This window comes from Artemia franciscana, chromosome 8 (assembly GCF_032884065.1).
Source record: "Artemia franciscana chromosome 8, ASM3288406v1, whole genome shotgun sequence".
NCBI lineage: Eukaryota > Metazoa > Arthropoda > Branchiopoda > Anostraca > Artemiidae > Artemia > Artemia franciscana.
The window spans coordinates 22168071-22184974 of NC_088870.1; the positions used below are offsets into that span (position 1 = coordinate 22168071).

At 37.2% G+C, this 16904-nt stretch overlaps 1 protein-coding gene across 1 annotated transcript in view; it reads left to right on the forward strand.

Annotated features, from left to right (window-relative positions):
* Nucleotides 1–2021: 2021 nt before the first annotated feature.
* The window catches only part of LOC136030142 (MICOS complex subunit MIC10-like), a 44242-nt gene continuing 29359 nt past the window's right edge, over nt 2022–16904 (forward strand). The window contains exons 1-2 of the mRNA XM_065708841.1: nt 2022–2154; nt 10953–11000. Coding sequence (XP_065564913.1) covers nt 2079–2154; nt 10953–11000 — 124 coding nt within the window. The 5' untranslated portion in view covers nt 2022–2078. The remainder of the gene's footprint in view (nt 2155–10952; nt 11001–16904) is intronic.

A 16904-nucleotide genomic window follows, 5' to 3' on the forward strand; every position in this document is an offset into this window, starting at 1 on the left:
TGAAGTTGTATTCTACAGAAACTCCCACGTGCAATATTTCCAAATCATCTGGGATGGGTAAAGTATTGCAGCAATGCAAACTTATTATTTGGGATGAGTGCACAATGGCACACAAAAAATCGCTCGAGGCTCTGGATCAATGCTTGAAAGATTTGCGAGGGAAGTCGAAACCCTTTGGCAGCACATTAATATTGCTTGCGGGAGATTTCAGGCAAACATTACCTATAATACCTAGATTAACTCCTGCAGACGAAATGAATGCTTGCCTGAAAAATTCTAATTTATGGGCACACGTAAAAATATTAAAATTAACTACAAATATGCGTGTCCGATTGCAAAACGATGACTCTGGTCAAACATTTTCAGATCAATTGCTGGCAATTGGAAACGGAAAGCTCCCAGTAGACTCAATTTCAGGACGTATACAACTACCTGCTGAATTCTGTAATTTAGTGACGTCCAAAAATGAATTGATTGAAAAAGTATTTCCGAATATTCTAAAAAATTATAAAAATAATGAATGGCTAAGTGAAAGAGCGATTCTCGCACCCAAAAATATAGACGTCCACGAAATCAACAATATTATTTTGACCAAGATTCGAGACCAGGCAGTCCTTTACAAGTCAGTCGACACAGTTTTGGAACCAAATGAAGCGGTTAATTATCCATCTGAATTTTTAAATTCCATAGATCTTTCAGGGTTTCCACCACACGTGCTACAAATAAAAATAGGCGTACCAATAATACTTCTAAGAAATATCAACCCACCAAAGCTTTGCAATGGCACGCGACTTGCCGTAAAAAAAACAATGGAAAACCTAATAGAGGCCACAATCTTGACAGGGCCTTTTGAGGGTGAGGCTGTTCTTATTCCTCGCATTCCCATGATTCCAACGGATCTGCCTTTTCAATTTAAAAGATTGCAATTCCCAATTCGATTAGCATTTGCAATCACCATTAACAAAGCTCAAGGTCAATCATTAGAAAAAATGTGGTATAGATCTTAATACTGATTGTTTTTCCCATGGACAATTGTACGTTGCATGTTCGAGGGTCGGTAAACCTGACAATCTATTTATATGCAGCGACAATTGGACAGCGAAGAATGTTGTATATTCGCAAGTTTTACGCAGTTAATTTGTATTGTATCGATCTATCTATCTATCTATATAAAAACGAGTTGTGTGTATGCATTTTTGTTTGTTTGTAAAAAGAGCGTTTGCATATGACGTCATTATTAGTACATACGGCTTTGTATATGCACAGACAATGGGAAAGCCAAGAATGTTGTATATTCGCAATTTTTACGTAGTTTGAAACACATATATAAATCTATCTATATTCACAGGTGTTGGGGTGGCGCGAAGCGCCACCCCAACAGCTAGTTTTTATATATATAGATAGATGTCCCGGTCGTCATTTGTGTCCCGATGTCCCGGTCTGTAATTTCGTCAGTTGACAAACATGACGTCACTCGACAGACACACAGACAACTTATTTTTATATATATAGATATATATAATACTAACCCATATTCCTTATTGTGCCATGCTGATTAAATAATAAGAGACTCATCTTCAGCCTCACCATCATTGTTGGCTACATGAATTTCCCTATTGCTTCCGATGGCAAGATTTGTAGTAAATGATAACGGCGAGGATGTGGGGAATTCATCTAAACGTATCCACACGTGTTCTGCTTGAGTGCTAGCATCAACAGGGACAATAGGAGATATTTAGGCCAGAGGCCTTTCTTCAGGCATCTCCGATCGGTATGCCCTCATAACACATCTAAGATTTTTTACGGTTTCCGATTAGAAAAAAACATAAAATTTTATTTCAATTGAATTCCACAAAATTATTTCATGAAGCCTAAATCTTTTGTGGCTTTTCTATTAGAAAAAAAAGCAGACAATTTATATATAATGTGATTTCATAAGAATTTCAGAAAAATATCTTTATATCAGAAAACTTCAAGCAAAAATCAGCAATAAATAGCAACAAGTAAATTGTAGATGGTAGTATAGTCTTATTTCTTACGCATATAGAACATTGCAATCAGCTTTTCATTTTCACAAAATGTCTTTGCCTACCTCTGAAGAAGGACTATCCAGGAAGGTTGACGCATGCTTAGCAGATTCTGCTATTAAAATTGGTAGAAAATCAATTATAAGAAAAAATTTAGTTTCATACTTTTATGTCTTACAAATTTTCTCTATTTCTTAAAAAAGATAAGATAATACTAGGCTAAGGTGGTGAATTTTGTGATGGTGTGATAGCTGTGTTAGCTAAAAGAGGAATACATTAATCAATATGCTCTTTAAAACTGTTGGTTCCTGTGCAGTGGCTGCCCTCCTCAGAATGAAATGCTATAAAATTCTGAAAACTATTCTAATTTTTAAAAAATAGCCTACCTACTTGTTACTTATACTGCTCCTGAAAGTACTTTACTTCACATTACCCCTTACCACATAATATGCAAATATATAACCTAAATTACTAAAATTCTAGTTTAGCTACTTTTTGCTATCTTGGAAAGGGGTTAGGTTAGGAAAATGAAACTTTCAGGGATGGGTCTACAGACTATCTCCTGCGGAGGTATCTTGATGTACCTACCTCTACTCCTTCTTACTCTAGAGGGCAGTGACCTTAGAAGACCTTTAAAATTCTTAAAGTGTCATCAATTATGTTTTTCTAATAAGCTTAACAGCAAACTAGCACTGTCAGAAAAATCAAGCAACAAGAAAATCCATGAAGAATACATAATTTTCACTATATATTTATATGTTAGGGACTAAAATAAAACAAAGTTCTCACCAAGAGAACTTTTACCACCAGAAAGCTTTCTGTGGTAAGGAAACTTTACAAGGCATTAGTCCACCTGTATTTAGAGTTTGGAATAGTTTTGGCGTATCTTCTGTATCATATGGATATTAACCTTAAATTACCTTAAATCACAGCTTGAAGCAATATAAGGATTATCCATCCTTGTGATGCTCCAAGGTAGAGCCATTCCCTATCAAGGTGGGACTTGAACATGTCAGTTGAAGTAGCAGAAACTGTTTCTTCAGATAGCTGGTTCCACATATTGATGATTCTTTGGCTGAAGAAGTGGCCTCTATGTTTACTTGTGGAATGCTGCATGGAGAGCTTCAATGAATGTCCTCTAGTACCAGAATGCAAGGGCTGTGCAAAGAGACCAGGAAGGGTATTTTTAGAGAGGATTTTTTTGGTTAAAATAATGTCACCCCTTTTCTGTTGGTATGTCAGCATTGGCAGCTTCAAATGAGATAGTCTTTCTTTGTATGGAAATTTATTCATGTTGCTAACCATCTTAGTGGCACAACACTGTACATCCTCAAGCAACTTCTTATCTTTTTTGAAGAAAGGGGTTGCCAATGACATTCCAACCTCCAGGCGTGGATGTACTAGTGCCTTATATAACTTCATAAGAACTCTAGGGTGTCAGCTGGAGATGGTTCTTTTTATGATACCAAGGGTTTTATTTGCAGAAGATGAAACAGACTTAGCATGGCTGCTAAACTTTAATTGGTGATCCACAATAACTCCAAGATCTCTTTCATCAGAAACAGCAGAAAGGAAGTTGTCTTGAAGGAAATACTTATGATGCTTGTTATTTTTACCAAAATGGATTACATGGCATTTGTCAACATTGAAAGTCAGAAGCCACATGTTAGCCCATCTTCCTAGACTATCAAGATCTGTTTGAATTGATTGCTGGTCAGAGGGAGTAGCCGCTTTTCTAATTATTTTTGAGTCATCAGCATAACGGGTAGTAAGATTTGAAAGAAGAGTGGGTAGTTTATTAACATAGAAGTTGAAAAGTGTTGGTCCAAGAATAGAATAGTGCCCTGGGGCACGCCACTTAATACAGTTGTGGGAGAAGAGAAATGAGGAGTTCCTTGTGAATCAAAAAATTCTTAAGGCACATAAGAATGCTCAGTGTCAAGCCACCAAGCTTGTACCATACCTTAGCCTAACCTCAAGAAAACCTTAGCCTATGAAGAGCTTTAGATCCCTAAAGCTCACAAAACTGGTGTACAGAAGAAAAAAAGGGGATGGGCATCATCATGACTAGCAGGCTGCTTAAATATGCAAGTCAAAGTTCACTTTTCTCTCCACCACTCCAGTGTCACCAGCTGACACAGTCAGAAACTACCAGTTCCCAGAAGTCAATGGCATATGCATCAGAACTCCTGCTTGGTTTACTCTTTGCCACTATGGAATAGTCTCTCAGATGTCACTCTTCAATCCAAGACTGCTGAATTATTCAAGATGACATTGATTAGGACTAGACAAATGTGGAATGGAATCTAACTTGGGATGCTACCAAACCTTGATCAAGTTCATGCCCCCAGCAGGATTCTCTGTAATTCAAGCATCCAGAGAAATTGGTCAGTTTTCATTAGTATATTTTGGCCTTTATGGTACTATATGGCTTATTTTTCATTTTTTACTGTCATTTTCACTTGATTTTGGAAAATTAGCTCTCCCCCCCTAGGATTTTGACAAAATTACACCACCACATGTAATAGGACTACTTTTGTAATTGAAGTACCAAGGACACTACAGATGAAACCTATTTTTTCAAGTTTTAGTTAAATGAAAACCTACTGAACCATACACATCTAAAAACATTAAAAAAAAAGCCAGGGGAATCAATTTTTGTTTATAAATATCTTCAACTTTTTATTTAGGTTCTTACATTCATGGGAGCAAAATTTAAAAATAAAGAACAAGTATGAAAAATTAGCAGAAAGCAAAGAGAGTGGGATATCTGTGTGGAGCTCTTCAAAGTGTAACTTTCCTGATTGTTGTAGCAGAAAGAGAACAGAACAATTACTTGACAGTAAATTGAGCAACAAACCCAGTGACTGGATGAGTAAAATTGTGTAAAAGTATTAGCTTGCCCTAACATCTTGTTAACAAATATGAATTGGAAAGAAGTGTGTGTATCTTGGAATAGCTAAAAATATAAGCTTAGATTTAAACATTTAGATCAAAAACTAGCTTGACTAGGAGTGGGAGTAATAGACTCAAGAGCACTACATGTCTAGAGGACTTTAAAGCCCTAAAATTGATCAGGCTGATATATTAGGGCTATAAAGCACTAGTAATATTTGCTCTGTTAATTAAATTTTGTGATATGTCTTGAGTTCTTTGTTCAAACAAGTTATGCAGTCTTGACTTGAAAAAATCCAGTCTTGTCTGTGATTATTTGCAATATGTACTTCTCAGCTGCTAGAAACTCTAAACGACTGGACAAAAGCTCTTAAAGAAGGTCACAGCATTCTAGGAGTCCTCTTTGACGTCAAAAAAGCCTTTGAGAGCATCCCACATACTGACCTTATCTGGAAGCTTCAAGACTTCCACCTCCCCAAACAAATATTAACATGGATCAGAAATAAAGTCCAAATAGTCAGTGTAGGTAATACCCTCTCAGAATATTTTAATGTGACCAGCGGAGTAATTCAGGGGAGTGTCCTTAGACTACTTCTCTTCATTCTTTTCATCAACAGTATAAGCACTGGTATTGCAAGCACAACAAAAATATATGCAGATGATACCAAGCTGTACAGATAAGTAACAGGCTATACAGACATCTCATTACTGCTGGAAGACATCAACAAGCTAATGAAAAATTTCCAAGAGCTTGGTTTGAATTTGAACCCTATCAAATCAAAAGTCCTGTGGATAGGAAAGATCTTGGCATCATAATTGATTCCCAGCTCAAGTTCCATGGTCAAACTGAGAAAATAGTTGCCAAAGCTACTCAATTAGTTGGTTTAATTAGACAAAGCTTCAAACCTCTTGATAAGCCTACTTTCACCAAACTCTACAAGGGACTTGTCAGACCAACCATTGAGTATGGAAATATCATCTGGGGGCCCAACTATAAAATAGACTCTGCTGAACTTGAGGAAGTACAAAGAAGATCAACAAAGCTTCTCACAGGACTCAAAGATTTGAACTATGAAGACAGACTATGCCAACTACAGCTACCCTCTCTAAAATATAGGTGTCAACGCAGAGATCAGATACAAAATTTACAAGGCAAAGGACAACCTGGAGAAACTTAGCTTTGAAAATTACTTTTAGTCTACTAAAGTTAAAACTACAAGGGGCCATCCATATAAGGTTTTCAAACCAGTGACTCAGAACAGAGCAAGAACAAATTTTTGGAGCATCAGAGCAACTGACAATTGGAACTCCCTCCCTGAAACAGCTGTGAAAGCTGAGACCCTAAATTGATTCACGAATAGACTTAATCAATTCTGGAGAGAACATTTATATTCACATGACCACTAGAACAAGACTTCAACTTTGAACTCAAATAAAAAAAAAACAGGAATCTAACCATGCATCTAGAGAGTGTCTAACAGGGAAGTTTTCCCTATAGACACTGGATCCTGTAAGATATTGAATACAAATAAGTTATTAGTTCAAAGGGTTTAAAAAAGAGGATAACAATGGAAGGAAATAGCATAATATAATAAATAAAGACATCCTTCATCTTGTAGAGTAAGAATTTCATTGTCTTGGTGTTTCCTTTTATTTTTGCTCTTTCTAGGGTCATATTTAAGATCATCAAGGGGGAGGGGTAGGGTGCATTGTCAGAAAAGAAAACATGATATTTGGAAAGAGCATAAAATAAGGACTCTATTGTTACTACTTTTACTTGTTTTTCTGCAATCCTTCAGAAGTGTAAATAACCAAATATTTATCCAGCCCTCCCCCCTAATGGGGTCAGGGCTCATGCATAACTTGGCTGAATGTTTCAGATTAGCTTTACCCTCTGAAATAATTATTGATCAACAATAATTGTAAAATTGATGCCAGTCAACAGAAGTAGCAAAGTTTTGTATATAGCTTGGGGTTATACTAAGTATAATTACTGGGTGAGGGGTGACTAGGGTACATTTTTAAGGGTTGCAATAAGTATATTAGGGATCAGTGATATAAGACACATCAAGTGTTGTGTTTGATAAATTTTAATTTCGCTCAATTATTTAGTAGAATGGGAACTTGCAAAGTTGATGATTTTTTTTTTCAAATATACTAATTGCTTACTTTACAAATTTTATTTTAGACCTTTAAGGAGTGACATCCTGTTTTCTATTGTTTATCCTTATTATCTTAAGATGCAGTATGGAGCGAATTAAGATCCATCTTGATTTGTGAAATGATCCACCCCATTGGTAATTCCAGAGAACACCATTCCATTGACATCTAGTAACTTCTTGAAAGCTTCATCAATGGGTGCTGAGACTGTTGAATTTGAGAGACTATTCCAGTGGTTTACTACATGACAGGAGAAAAACTATTGTTGGTGTAGAGTTTTGACAAATGGCTTGAACAGCTTTTTTTAATGTCCCCTCCTGTCAGTGCTAATATTTTGGGGAATTGACAAATGAATCAGGGTCTTGTGAACTAAGTTTATATGCCCTTAGTATGTCAGCTCATTGTCATTACTAAGCCAGTGTAGATAATTTCAGCTCCATCAAAGTTCATCGATGTTCCCTTGTATCCTGGTGATGCTATGCACATTCCAAAATCAAGTATGGTCTGACAAGGGCCTCATAAAACATCACAAAAACATAGGGGTACCTACTGGAAATAATTTTTTTCAAGAGTGCAAAGGAAGGATTTGCTGGAGACATAGTCTTCTTGCAGTTTAATTGAATTTTCACTTGTCAACAAAATTCCAAGATCCTTTCTTCATCCACACTTTGCAGCTCTAGCATGTTGTTTACAGCTGGATTGACTAAAGTATATTCAAAACCTGGGTTAGGCTTATCAAAATAAATAATCCTACATTTGTCAGTATTGAAATTCAGAGGCCATGTTGCTATGCAGTTGCAGAAATAAGACGTAGATTGTCTTGACTGCCGTGTTTTCCACGGAGGGAGCAAGCCCTAAAGGCTTTTTAGCTAGTTCCCTTACTCTTCTGTGCATTAGACCTGAGTCTCCTTTCTTAAAAGCCGTTCCACACTGCTCATATTTTTCTTTAATAAAGGTGCAGTGAGCACATTTCTCCACAGTCCTTTGGAGTTGCTTTTATTGCTCTTTGCTTTCTCTGTCATGTTTGTTGGCAATGTTGCGCTTTGTCTTTAAATGAGAGACATAAATGATCTTGTCTTTGATCCTGTGCTTCTTGTTATCTTTTTGGCTACCTAGTGTGGAGAGTGACAGTGGGCAATTTGCATGCTGCTAGTCACCAGGTTGTTAATGTCACTTATGCAGAGGCAGTAGGGAGTTAGAAGTGAGCTCCATACTCGAAATTCAGGGAGCTTCCTAGACAGCTTTGAAGCTGTTTTCAGACTTATTCTGAAATTAAACATTACAAGGGAGTGATCATTGTCAAAGTTACCACCACCTAGTGTGATCATATTAGTGACATATGATCTCTAATGTTTAGACATAAGGATGTAATCTATTAAATTTTGTGTTCTTCTATCAGAGGAGTTCCAGGTAGTTTTATGTCAGGACCTGTGCTAGTTTTATGTCCTAGCCGAGTCGGTTGGTGTGCTGGATTTGGGATCCTTTGTCTGAAAGGACGCGGGTTTGAATCCCAGTGTACCCAATTGTTCAGTTTGGGACGGGAGTCAGTGGCGTGACTCCGTAAGCTTAGCCAGAGTCGACCCAGTTTTAAATGGGTACCTGGAGAAATCTGGGGAAGTTAAACAGGAAGGGTGTGCGAAAGCACATGATGGTTGGCCCCCGACCCCCCATTGCACTTCCTGGCTGAAGGGCCAAGAAACGGAGATCATCACCGCCGGTAGGGACTGTAAAGTCTAATGCCGTATCCTTTACCCTTTTTTTTTACCCGTGCTTGAAGAGTGTGCTCATGATGACCAAAGCACTGTTTTGGCAGATTCCTATGAGGCATTCCCCTCTTTTGTTTAGTTTCTTGTGGCCAAATTGCCCAGCATATCTCCCTGTGTGGTCCTTACCAGCAATGGCATTAAAGTCACCAATGACAAAGAGTACATCTTTTTGGGGATGAAATCAACTAGAATTTGAAGCTGGAGATCAAAAGTTTTAGACTCCTTGTTTTTCTACTAGATTCTGGTGCACAAACTTGGATAACTGTAATATTGGCAGGTGATCCTTTCAGCCAGATCATGGTAAGCCATTCAGATAGGGAACTGTATTAATTAAAGGTTTACTAGCCCTCCTGGACAATAGAAAGCTGAATCCTTGCTGTTATCCTTTAGTATGTCCCGAGAAAATTAAGGTGCCCCTGCTATGTTTCTCTGCACCAGTGAATGGGAGGTGCGTTTTAGATAAACTAATAACATCCCAGGTATACCAGCTTATCTTTCGCAAAAGTAAGTCTATATTTCCTTGTTTATTAAGAGTTCTAGTACTTAGGATACCAACTGAGAGGTTTGCTTTTGGCAACACAGTGTCATCCAGGATTGGAATTGTCATATTTGCGTGATTCATGGTCGTCACATCGTCGGCTGCCCTGGACGTGGCAGTTCTGAAGATATAGTCTTTGTTGGTTACCCCAGAAACAGTAGCATTGACTTTCATATTTTCAGAAGGAAGATTTTAGATTTGGTTTGGATTTCAATTGGCATACCCAACCTAGTTATCACATGCTGTTATTATTGCCCTAACAAATTACAGGGGAAGTAAAGGAGAAACAAAGATATTCAGTGTAAGCAATGATATCAATTATAATGACAAAGAATTGATTAAATTATAATGATACAAATATGTAACTACAACAAAAAACAGTACATTCTATATTGAAAATGTTTTGCATATTGTTCTTTGCACACTTGACATAGTTAGAGCATTCGATTCATGATTATTTGCCCAGATTTTGTCAGAAGCTATAAAAAGAGGGGTTGATCCTTCTGTTATTAATTGTCTCTGGTATATGTATTGTCATCTTAAAGCTAAAATAAAAGGGGATGCGGATTTTTTTTTCTGCTTCAAATAAAAAAATATTAACCAAATCTATTTTAAATTTGCCAAGTATCTGCTGCATCTGCCTCCTTGGACCAGTAATTCTTCTCTGGTACAAAAATTTAAATTGCTTTTGCCTACAAACATTATTTATAAAAGAGTGGAAGATTTCAAATCCTCTGCAAGAAAACTCAACCATCAATGGTCTTCCCTCTTTGTATAGTATGTAGTCATGTTTGTGTTTGTTGATTGAAATCTCTCTGTTCGTTGATTGTTTATTTTCTCTTTTTATTTATTTTTTGTTTTATTGACGGGTCAGATATAAATTGCATTGAATTGAATAGGCACAGATGTACCCTGCGATAACTAAGGGGAGTATGAAGGGATTACTGCAGAAGGATATGTTTTAAATGCTGAAAGTGTAATTTTACAGTATATTTAAACTCTAAGAGGCTGGGAAGGTTCTTTGTATGGTCCCTTGGAGGTATCCTATTCACTCTCTGTGTTAAGATCTGCTTAAAGGACCTAAGTCACAATTCTTTGTTCAGTCAGCCTTCATTCTTCTCTTTGATTTTTAATCGCTTCAACAAGCTTATTCTAAATACTGCTTGGCTGATGGAAGACTGTTTGTATAGCATCATCATGGCTATTCCAGAGAGTTAAGTTTCTATTGACATATTTTTGGAATGTATAAATGAGCTAATGTTGAATCTTAAATTGATTAGTTATTGGCTTCATTTTACTTCATTTGTATTTAGAAACTGGTTTAAACTCTTATAAATGTATTGAGTTTATATGCAAGATCATAAACTTTAAATTTACTTCAAAAACTGAGTCACCAGCCCATGCTTTTCATTTGCAATTCTATGCAATGAATAATATTGACTTCTCATAAATTTTGAAAAAAGTATGTACTTAACTTTTTTTTATATATTTTACATTCTGACACAACTTTCACATTTTATTTTGTTGATATATCTTGCTTTGTACTGAAATGAATTTTTTTTTCAGGTGGCGGCCTGCTTGTTGGCACAGTTACTTCTCTAGTACTATTTAAAAGTAAGTTTACCTGTTGCTGCTGTTTTCTAGATGAGATAAGGGTCTCATAGGTAAATGTTGTCGAAATTTTATTTGAGGGCTGGTATCCTAGTATTTTCAAGGATGAGGTTGGGGGGGATTTTCAAAATGAGGTTCTGTTGGCTAACATTTAAATGTTATTAGGGTTTGTTCCAGACCAATATTATAAGGATGAAGTAATTTAGCTGATATTACTCTTCAGAACTCTAATGTTCAGCTAGTATCTCATTATAGCTATTCTCAAGTTAACACCTTAGAAATTCGTAGGTAGCAATGCTGTAGCTATGAGTCATATGCGAAATTCCAAATGGCTCCACAGGTACCTGCACAAGAGAATAGAAAGGGAAAACCCACTTCCCCTTCTGTGTGCAGGCATACTTAAGACTCTTCTAGCTAATTCTATTCTTCAGAGATGCCCAGGTTTATATAACAGGTTAAAATAGCTGTCCATGAAGTTAAGGGGAAAATTCCTCCTAAGATTGAGACTGTGGTCTCCTTGTCATTTTACACTTTCAAAGGTAAATGTCTCCTTAAACCTTTTAGAAAGTTGTAATTCAAACTGATTACTTTTACTACTAAGTTTGTTTTTTGCAAAAAAAAAAATCTAGTTGAAATATTTTTTAGGGTTGTTCGTAGTGTTGTTGTTTTATTTTATGGAAAACCGTCCAAAAGTTGGTCCATAGAACCAAGGAAATCTTTAAAAAACTGGATGTAAAGTGCTTTTTGAGACAGTAGGCCTCTTCTACTGCAAGAAAACTCTTTTGACCCTGCTATCCCTTGAGATTAATCCTGTGTGCAGTTATGCTGTGTCCAAAGACCTATGACTTAAACCAGTCATACTCAAACTATTGGTCACAAGTGACCAAACTTGGCCTGAAAACTCGCATTTGCTATAGGATTATAATAATAATAGTTTGTTTTGAAAGACTTTCATAGAAACTGTATCCCAAAAAACAATGCACACATGCACAGTAGGCCTAGAATACTCTTGTTTTGCCAATCAATGCGAAAAGAGAACTTTTATCTGGTTTGAACCATATGTAAGAATGCAGTCATCTGTACTGAGAGCTTCCAACTATGACAAATCAGAGGTTGCCTATAGTAAACGCCATACAGCTCCAGTGTTTTATTGTTTATTTATTTTTTTTACTTCCCAGAGGCACTTCATATGGAAGGGGTCATCGCATAAACTTCGGAGGGGGCTCATTCGATTGGAAATTGGAAGTTCCAGTGCCGTTTTTATAAGAGTCAAAAGTGATTAGGCAATTTGTCCCCCCCCCCCCAAACACTCTTTTATCCCAAATGCACCCAACAAAAATTTTGAGATAGCTATTTTATTAAAAATAGTTCAAAGATCATATAACAAAAACTGCAGTGTCGACACAACCCCCAGGGCCCGGGGGCAGGCGTTGTAAGCTATGCCCTGGGGGTATATACGGTTCTTATGGAAGGGATCCTCGTATAAACTTCAGAGAGGGCTCATTTGACTGGAAATTAAAAGCTCTAGTTCAATTTTTCGAAGTCAAAAGAGATCGGAAGGCCACTAGCCCCCCCCCTCCGCGCCCATTATTCCTCAAAACCATCCTATAAGAACTTTAAGATAGCCATTTTTTTAAAAATATTTCGAAGATAAAAAACTCTGGGGTTGACACAACCCGCCAGGGACCGGGGGCAGGCGTTTTTTATGAAAGAGATGCTCGTATAAACTTGAGAGAGGGCTGATTAGATTGGAAATTGAAAGTTCTAGTTCACTTTTTAAGAGTTAAAAGAGATCCGAGGGAAACTATCCCCCTCACCCCCACGGATTTTTCACCCAAACTCATTAAATACAAGTTTTGAGATAGCCATTTTGTTGAAAAATAGTTCAAAGGTCAGATAATAAAAACTCCGGTGTTGATACAACCCCTCAGGGCCCGGGGGCAAACGTTGTAAGTTATGCCCTGGAGGCATATACGGTTCTTATAGAAGGGATGCTCGTATAAACTTCAGAGAGGGCTTCTTTGATTGGAAATTGAAAGTTCTAGTTCACTCTTTAAGAGTCAAAAGAGATCAGGGGGCAACCAGCCTCCCCTCCCATGCCTTCTTTTCCCCAAACCCATCCGATACAAATTTTGAAATAGCCATTAAAAAAAAAGTTCAAAATTTAGATAACAAAAACTCCGATGTCAAACACAACCTTCTAGGGCCCAGGGGCAGGCGTTGTAAGTTATGTTCTGGGGGTGTATATGGTTCTTATGAAAGGGATGCTCGTATAAACTTCATAGAGGGCTCATTTGATTGGAAATTTAAAGCTATAGTTCACTTTTAAGAGTCAAAAGAGATCCAAGGGCATCTAGCCCCCCCCCCGCCCGTTTTTGCCCACGCCCATCTGATAAAAATTTTAAGGTAGCTTCTTTGTAAAAATAGTTCAAAGACAGGAAAACCCCCTGTTGACGCACCCCCCTAGGGCCCCGGGGCAGGCGTTGTAAGTTATGCCCTGGGCACATATATTGTTCTTAAGGAAGGGATGCTCGTATAAACTTCAAAGAGGGCTCATTTGATTGAAAATTGAAAGTTCTAGTTCACTTTTTAAGAGTCAAAAGAGATCCGATGGCAACTAGCCCCCCCTCCCCCTCCACGCCGTTTTTCCTCAAACCCATCGGATAAAAATTCTGAGATAGTTATTTGTTAAAGATAGCTGTAAGGTCAGATAAGAAAAACTCCGCTGTTGATTCAACCCCTTAGGGCCTGGGGGCAGGCGTTTTAAGTTACGCCCTGAGGGCATATCGTCCCCTGAGAGCGGTTTTGTCGTAACTAAGATTTTCAAAATTCCGAGGAAAACGACTTTGAAATTTTCCCCTTTGCTGGAACTTACACGGTACCAGTGCTGCAACAAGTACTCCAAATTTTTACTTAAGTATTAAGTACTCATTGTTTTTTTTACTTAAATATCAAGTAATAAGTACTTTCCAAATTCTTACTTAAGTATCAAATATCAAGTACTTGCCAAAATTGTACTTAAGTATTACTTCAAGTACTACTTCAAGTTTTTATCCTAGGTATATATATATATATATATATATATATATATATATATATATATTTATATATATATATATATATATATATATATATATATATATATATATATATATATATATATATATATATATATATATATATATTTAAATATAAATATATATATATTTTTCTGATATCAAGCCCATGCTACCTTATTTTAAAGCCATTCTGAATGCTTCTTAGCCCCTTCCCTTGCCTATAAAATGTCCCCTGTCATTCCTCTCTTGGAAATCTTAATCAAGAACCAAAATTTTCGTTTTATCACTTTTAACCGTTTCCCTTGTTCGGCTGGTACACACCCAATGAAGTCTAAGAAAATAATCTTGACTAATTTTCAACACAACGGCTTGAAAGGAAAAGACTATCAAAACAATCAAGTGCAGTCAAAAACCCTTGATTGGATCAGACATATCACATGACAGGATTAACACAGTGCACGTAGAGTTGAACTTCTGGCGATTAGTGTTGAATCAAATTTGGCACGTTTGAAAAAATACAGGGTTATTCTGAAAGATGTGGGAATGATGGAAAAAATATTGAAAGTGTTGTTTTTCATTGTTTGGCTGGTACACAACAAATGAAGTCCAAAAAATAAGCTGAACCAATTTGCAACACAATGGCTTGAAAGCAAAAGACTTCCAAAACAATTAAGTGCAGTCAAAAAGTTCTGATTGGATCAGACAGATCACATGAAAGGATTAATGCAGTGCACTTAGAGTTGAACTTCTGGCGATTAGTGTTCAGTCAAATCTGAGACTTTTGAAAAAATACAGGGTTATTCTGAAACATGTCAGAATGGTGGAAAAAATATTGAAAATAGAAGAATAAACTTTGGATTGGCTTTAAAACAGATAAAAGGTAATAAAGTAGTTCCTTCTCTGATTCAATAAGTAAAAACCTTAGCAACAAAAAAAAACTCAAATTTAAAAGTAAGGAGCCAACTGAGTCAGTTGCAGACTTTTTTAATAAGAGAAATCAAAGCTCAATAAAAAGGAGCAGCAAAAATCTACACTTTTGGCAGCTAGCTCAAGGTCGCTGGCTCTCAGCGTGCTGAAAGAAATGAAGGGCATGAAAATGAAGTCTTGATTCACACTTTGATGACATGTCTCGCCCTCGGCATCTTTACAAGGAAACTGCCTCCAGTATTCAAGTTAAATTTCAGACACGCTATGAAAATGTATGGCATGTATATCCTTTGGCTGGTTTTCACTCAAGCAAGCCGCGTGCTGTGTAGTCAATTCAGATGGTCGTTAAAACTCCCTACAAACATATATTATAAAATCACGGGCCTGCAGCGAGCCCGCTGATTCAGACGCATTCCATACGGCTGGTCAAACTGCAGATTGAATGAATGAATGAACTTTATTATCCGTAAAAGTATAAAAAAAAACACAAAGTACGGAGTATTATAACTAAACAAAAACAAACAGCAAGAAAAAAATTCAAACTGACAAAAGACAACATGGACTAATTAACCAGTATCAATATGGAAAAAAAAGACTGCATAGGGTCGTAAACGTGAATAAAGTAGATAATCTTTTTACATAAATCATCACTGGAAGACCGAACCCAAGAAGTCATATCTATTAAACCTAATCGAGCAATTATTTTTCTGTTTTGGTGCCATCTAGGAAGCCGGAAGAGGAATTTGCAATATCTGAAATAAGCCGCACGTAGAGTATGGCGATTTTTATTACGAAATTGATGAGCCATGCTTGATAAAAACAAAAGCACAGGGGTGCAATAAGCGTTATAAATCATGCACAAACCGTTGCAGTTGTAACAGCTTTTGTTAGGGGATATTTTTCCGTAAGCGACGCGTAGGTCTTTTACGGCTTGATTCACTAGGGATGAAAAGGTAGTGGAAAGTGTTGGACCGAAACACAGACCAAGCCAACTAACTAAAGAAGAACATGGCAGAATTGCAGTCCCAGCAACGAATGGAGCGACCGCATAAGGGCTATTTAAACAAACAAACAAACTCGCATTTAGACGCATTAACTGACAGTCCAATCTTAGATAGTTCATTGGTAAATTCAGTAAAATTGGAAAGCAATCCACGGCGAGTCCGGGCAACAAGAAGAACGTCGTCTGCATATGCAACAGAAGACAAACCAATATTACCGTAAGAAACAGAACTTTTAAGGGGACACAGGCACGATACAAGCACACATTTAAATATACTAGAAGACAATACGTCAGAAGTTGCAACCTATCTATTTCTAGCAGCAGTTTTCACACAATGAAGCGGCAAAAACCATGAGACTAATTCGAAAATCTTCTGAGAAAAAAGGAATAAAACAAGAGCTAAGAGCTCATATGGCACTTGTGACGAGGTCGGAAGAGCCAAGAGCTCATATGGCATGAGGTCTAGCAAAATTATAAGAATCAATAGACTAATTTAAAAGAAAAATCAGAGGCTTACTGCCGGTTGGCATTTAAAATAAGAGCTCTGAGACACAAGGTCCTTTTAAATATCAAAATTCATCAAGATCCGATCGCCCACTCGCAAGTATAATACCTCATTTTTCTAATTTTCCCTCTCCCTTCAGCCCCCTCCCCCAGATGGTTGAATCGGGAAAATCAACTTTATCAAGTCAATTTGTACAGGTCCCTGACACGCCTACCAATTTTCATTATCCTAGCACGTCCAGAAGTAGCAAACTCGCCAAAGCACTGGACCCCCCCCTAACTACCCCAAAGAGAATGGATCGAGTGCGGCTTCGTCAATCACGTATCTACGACATTTGCTTATTCTACCCACCGAGTTTCACCCCGATCTCTCCACTCTAAGTGTTTCCCAAGATTTCCGGTTTCCCCCTCCGG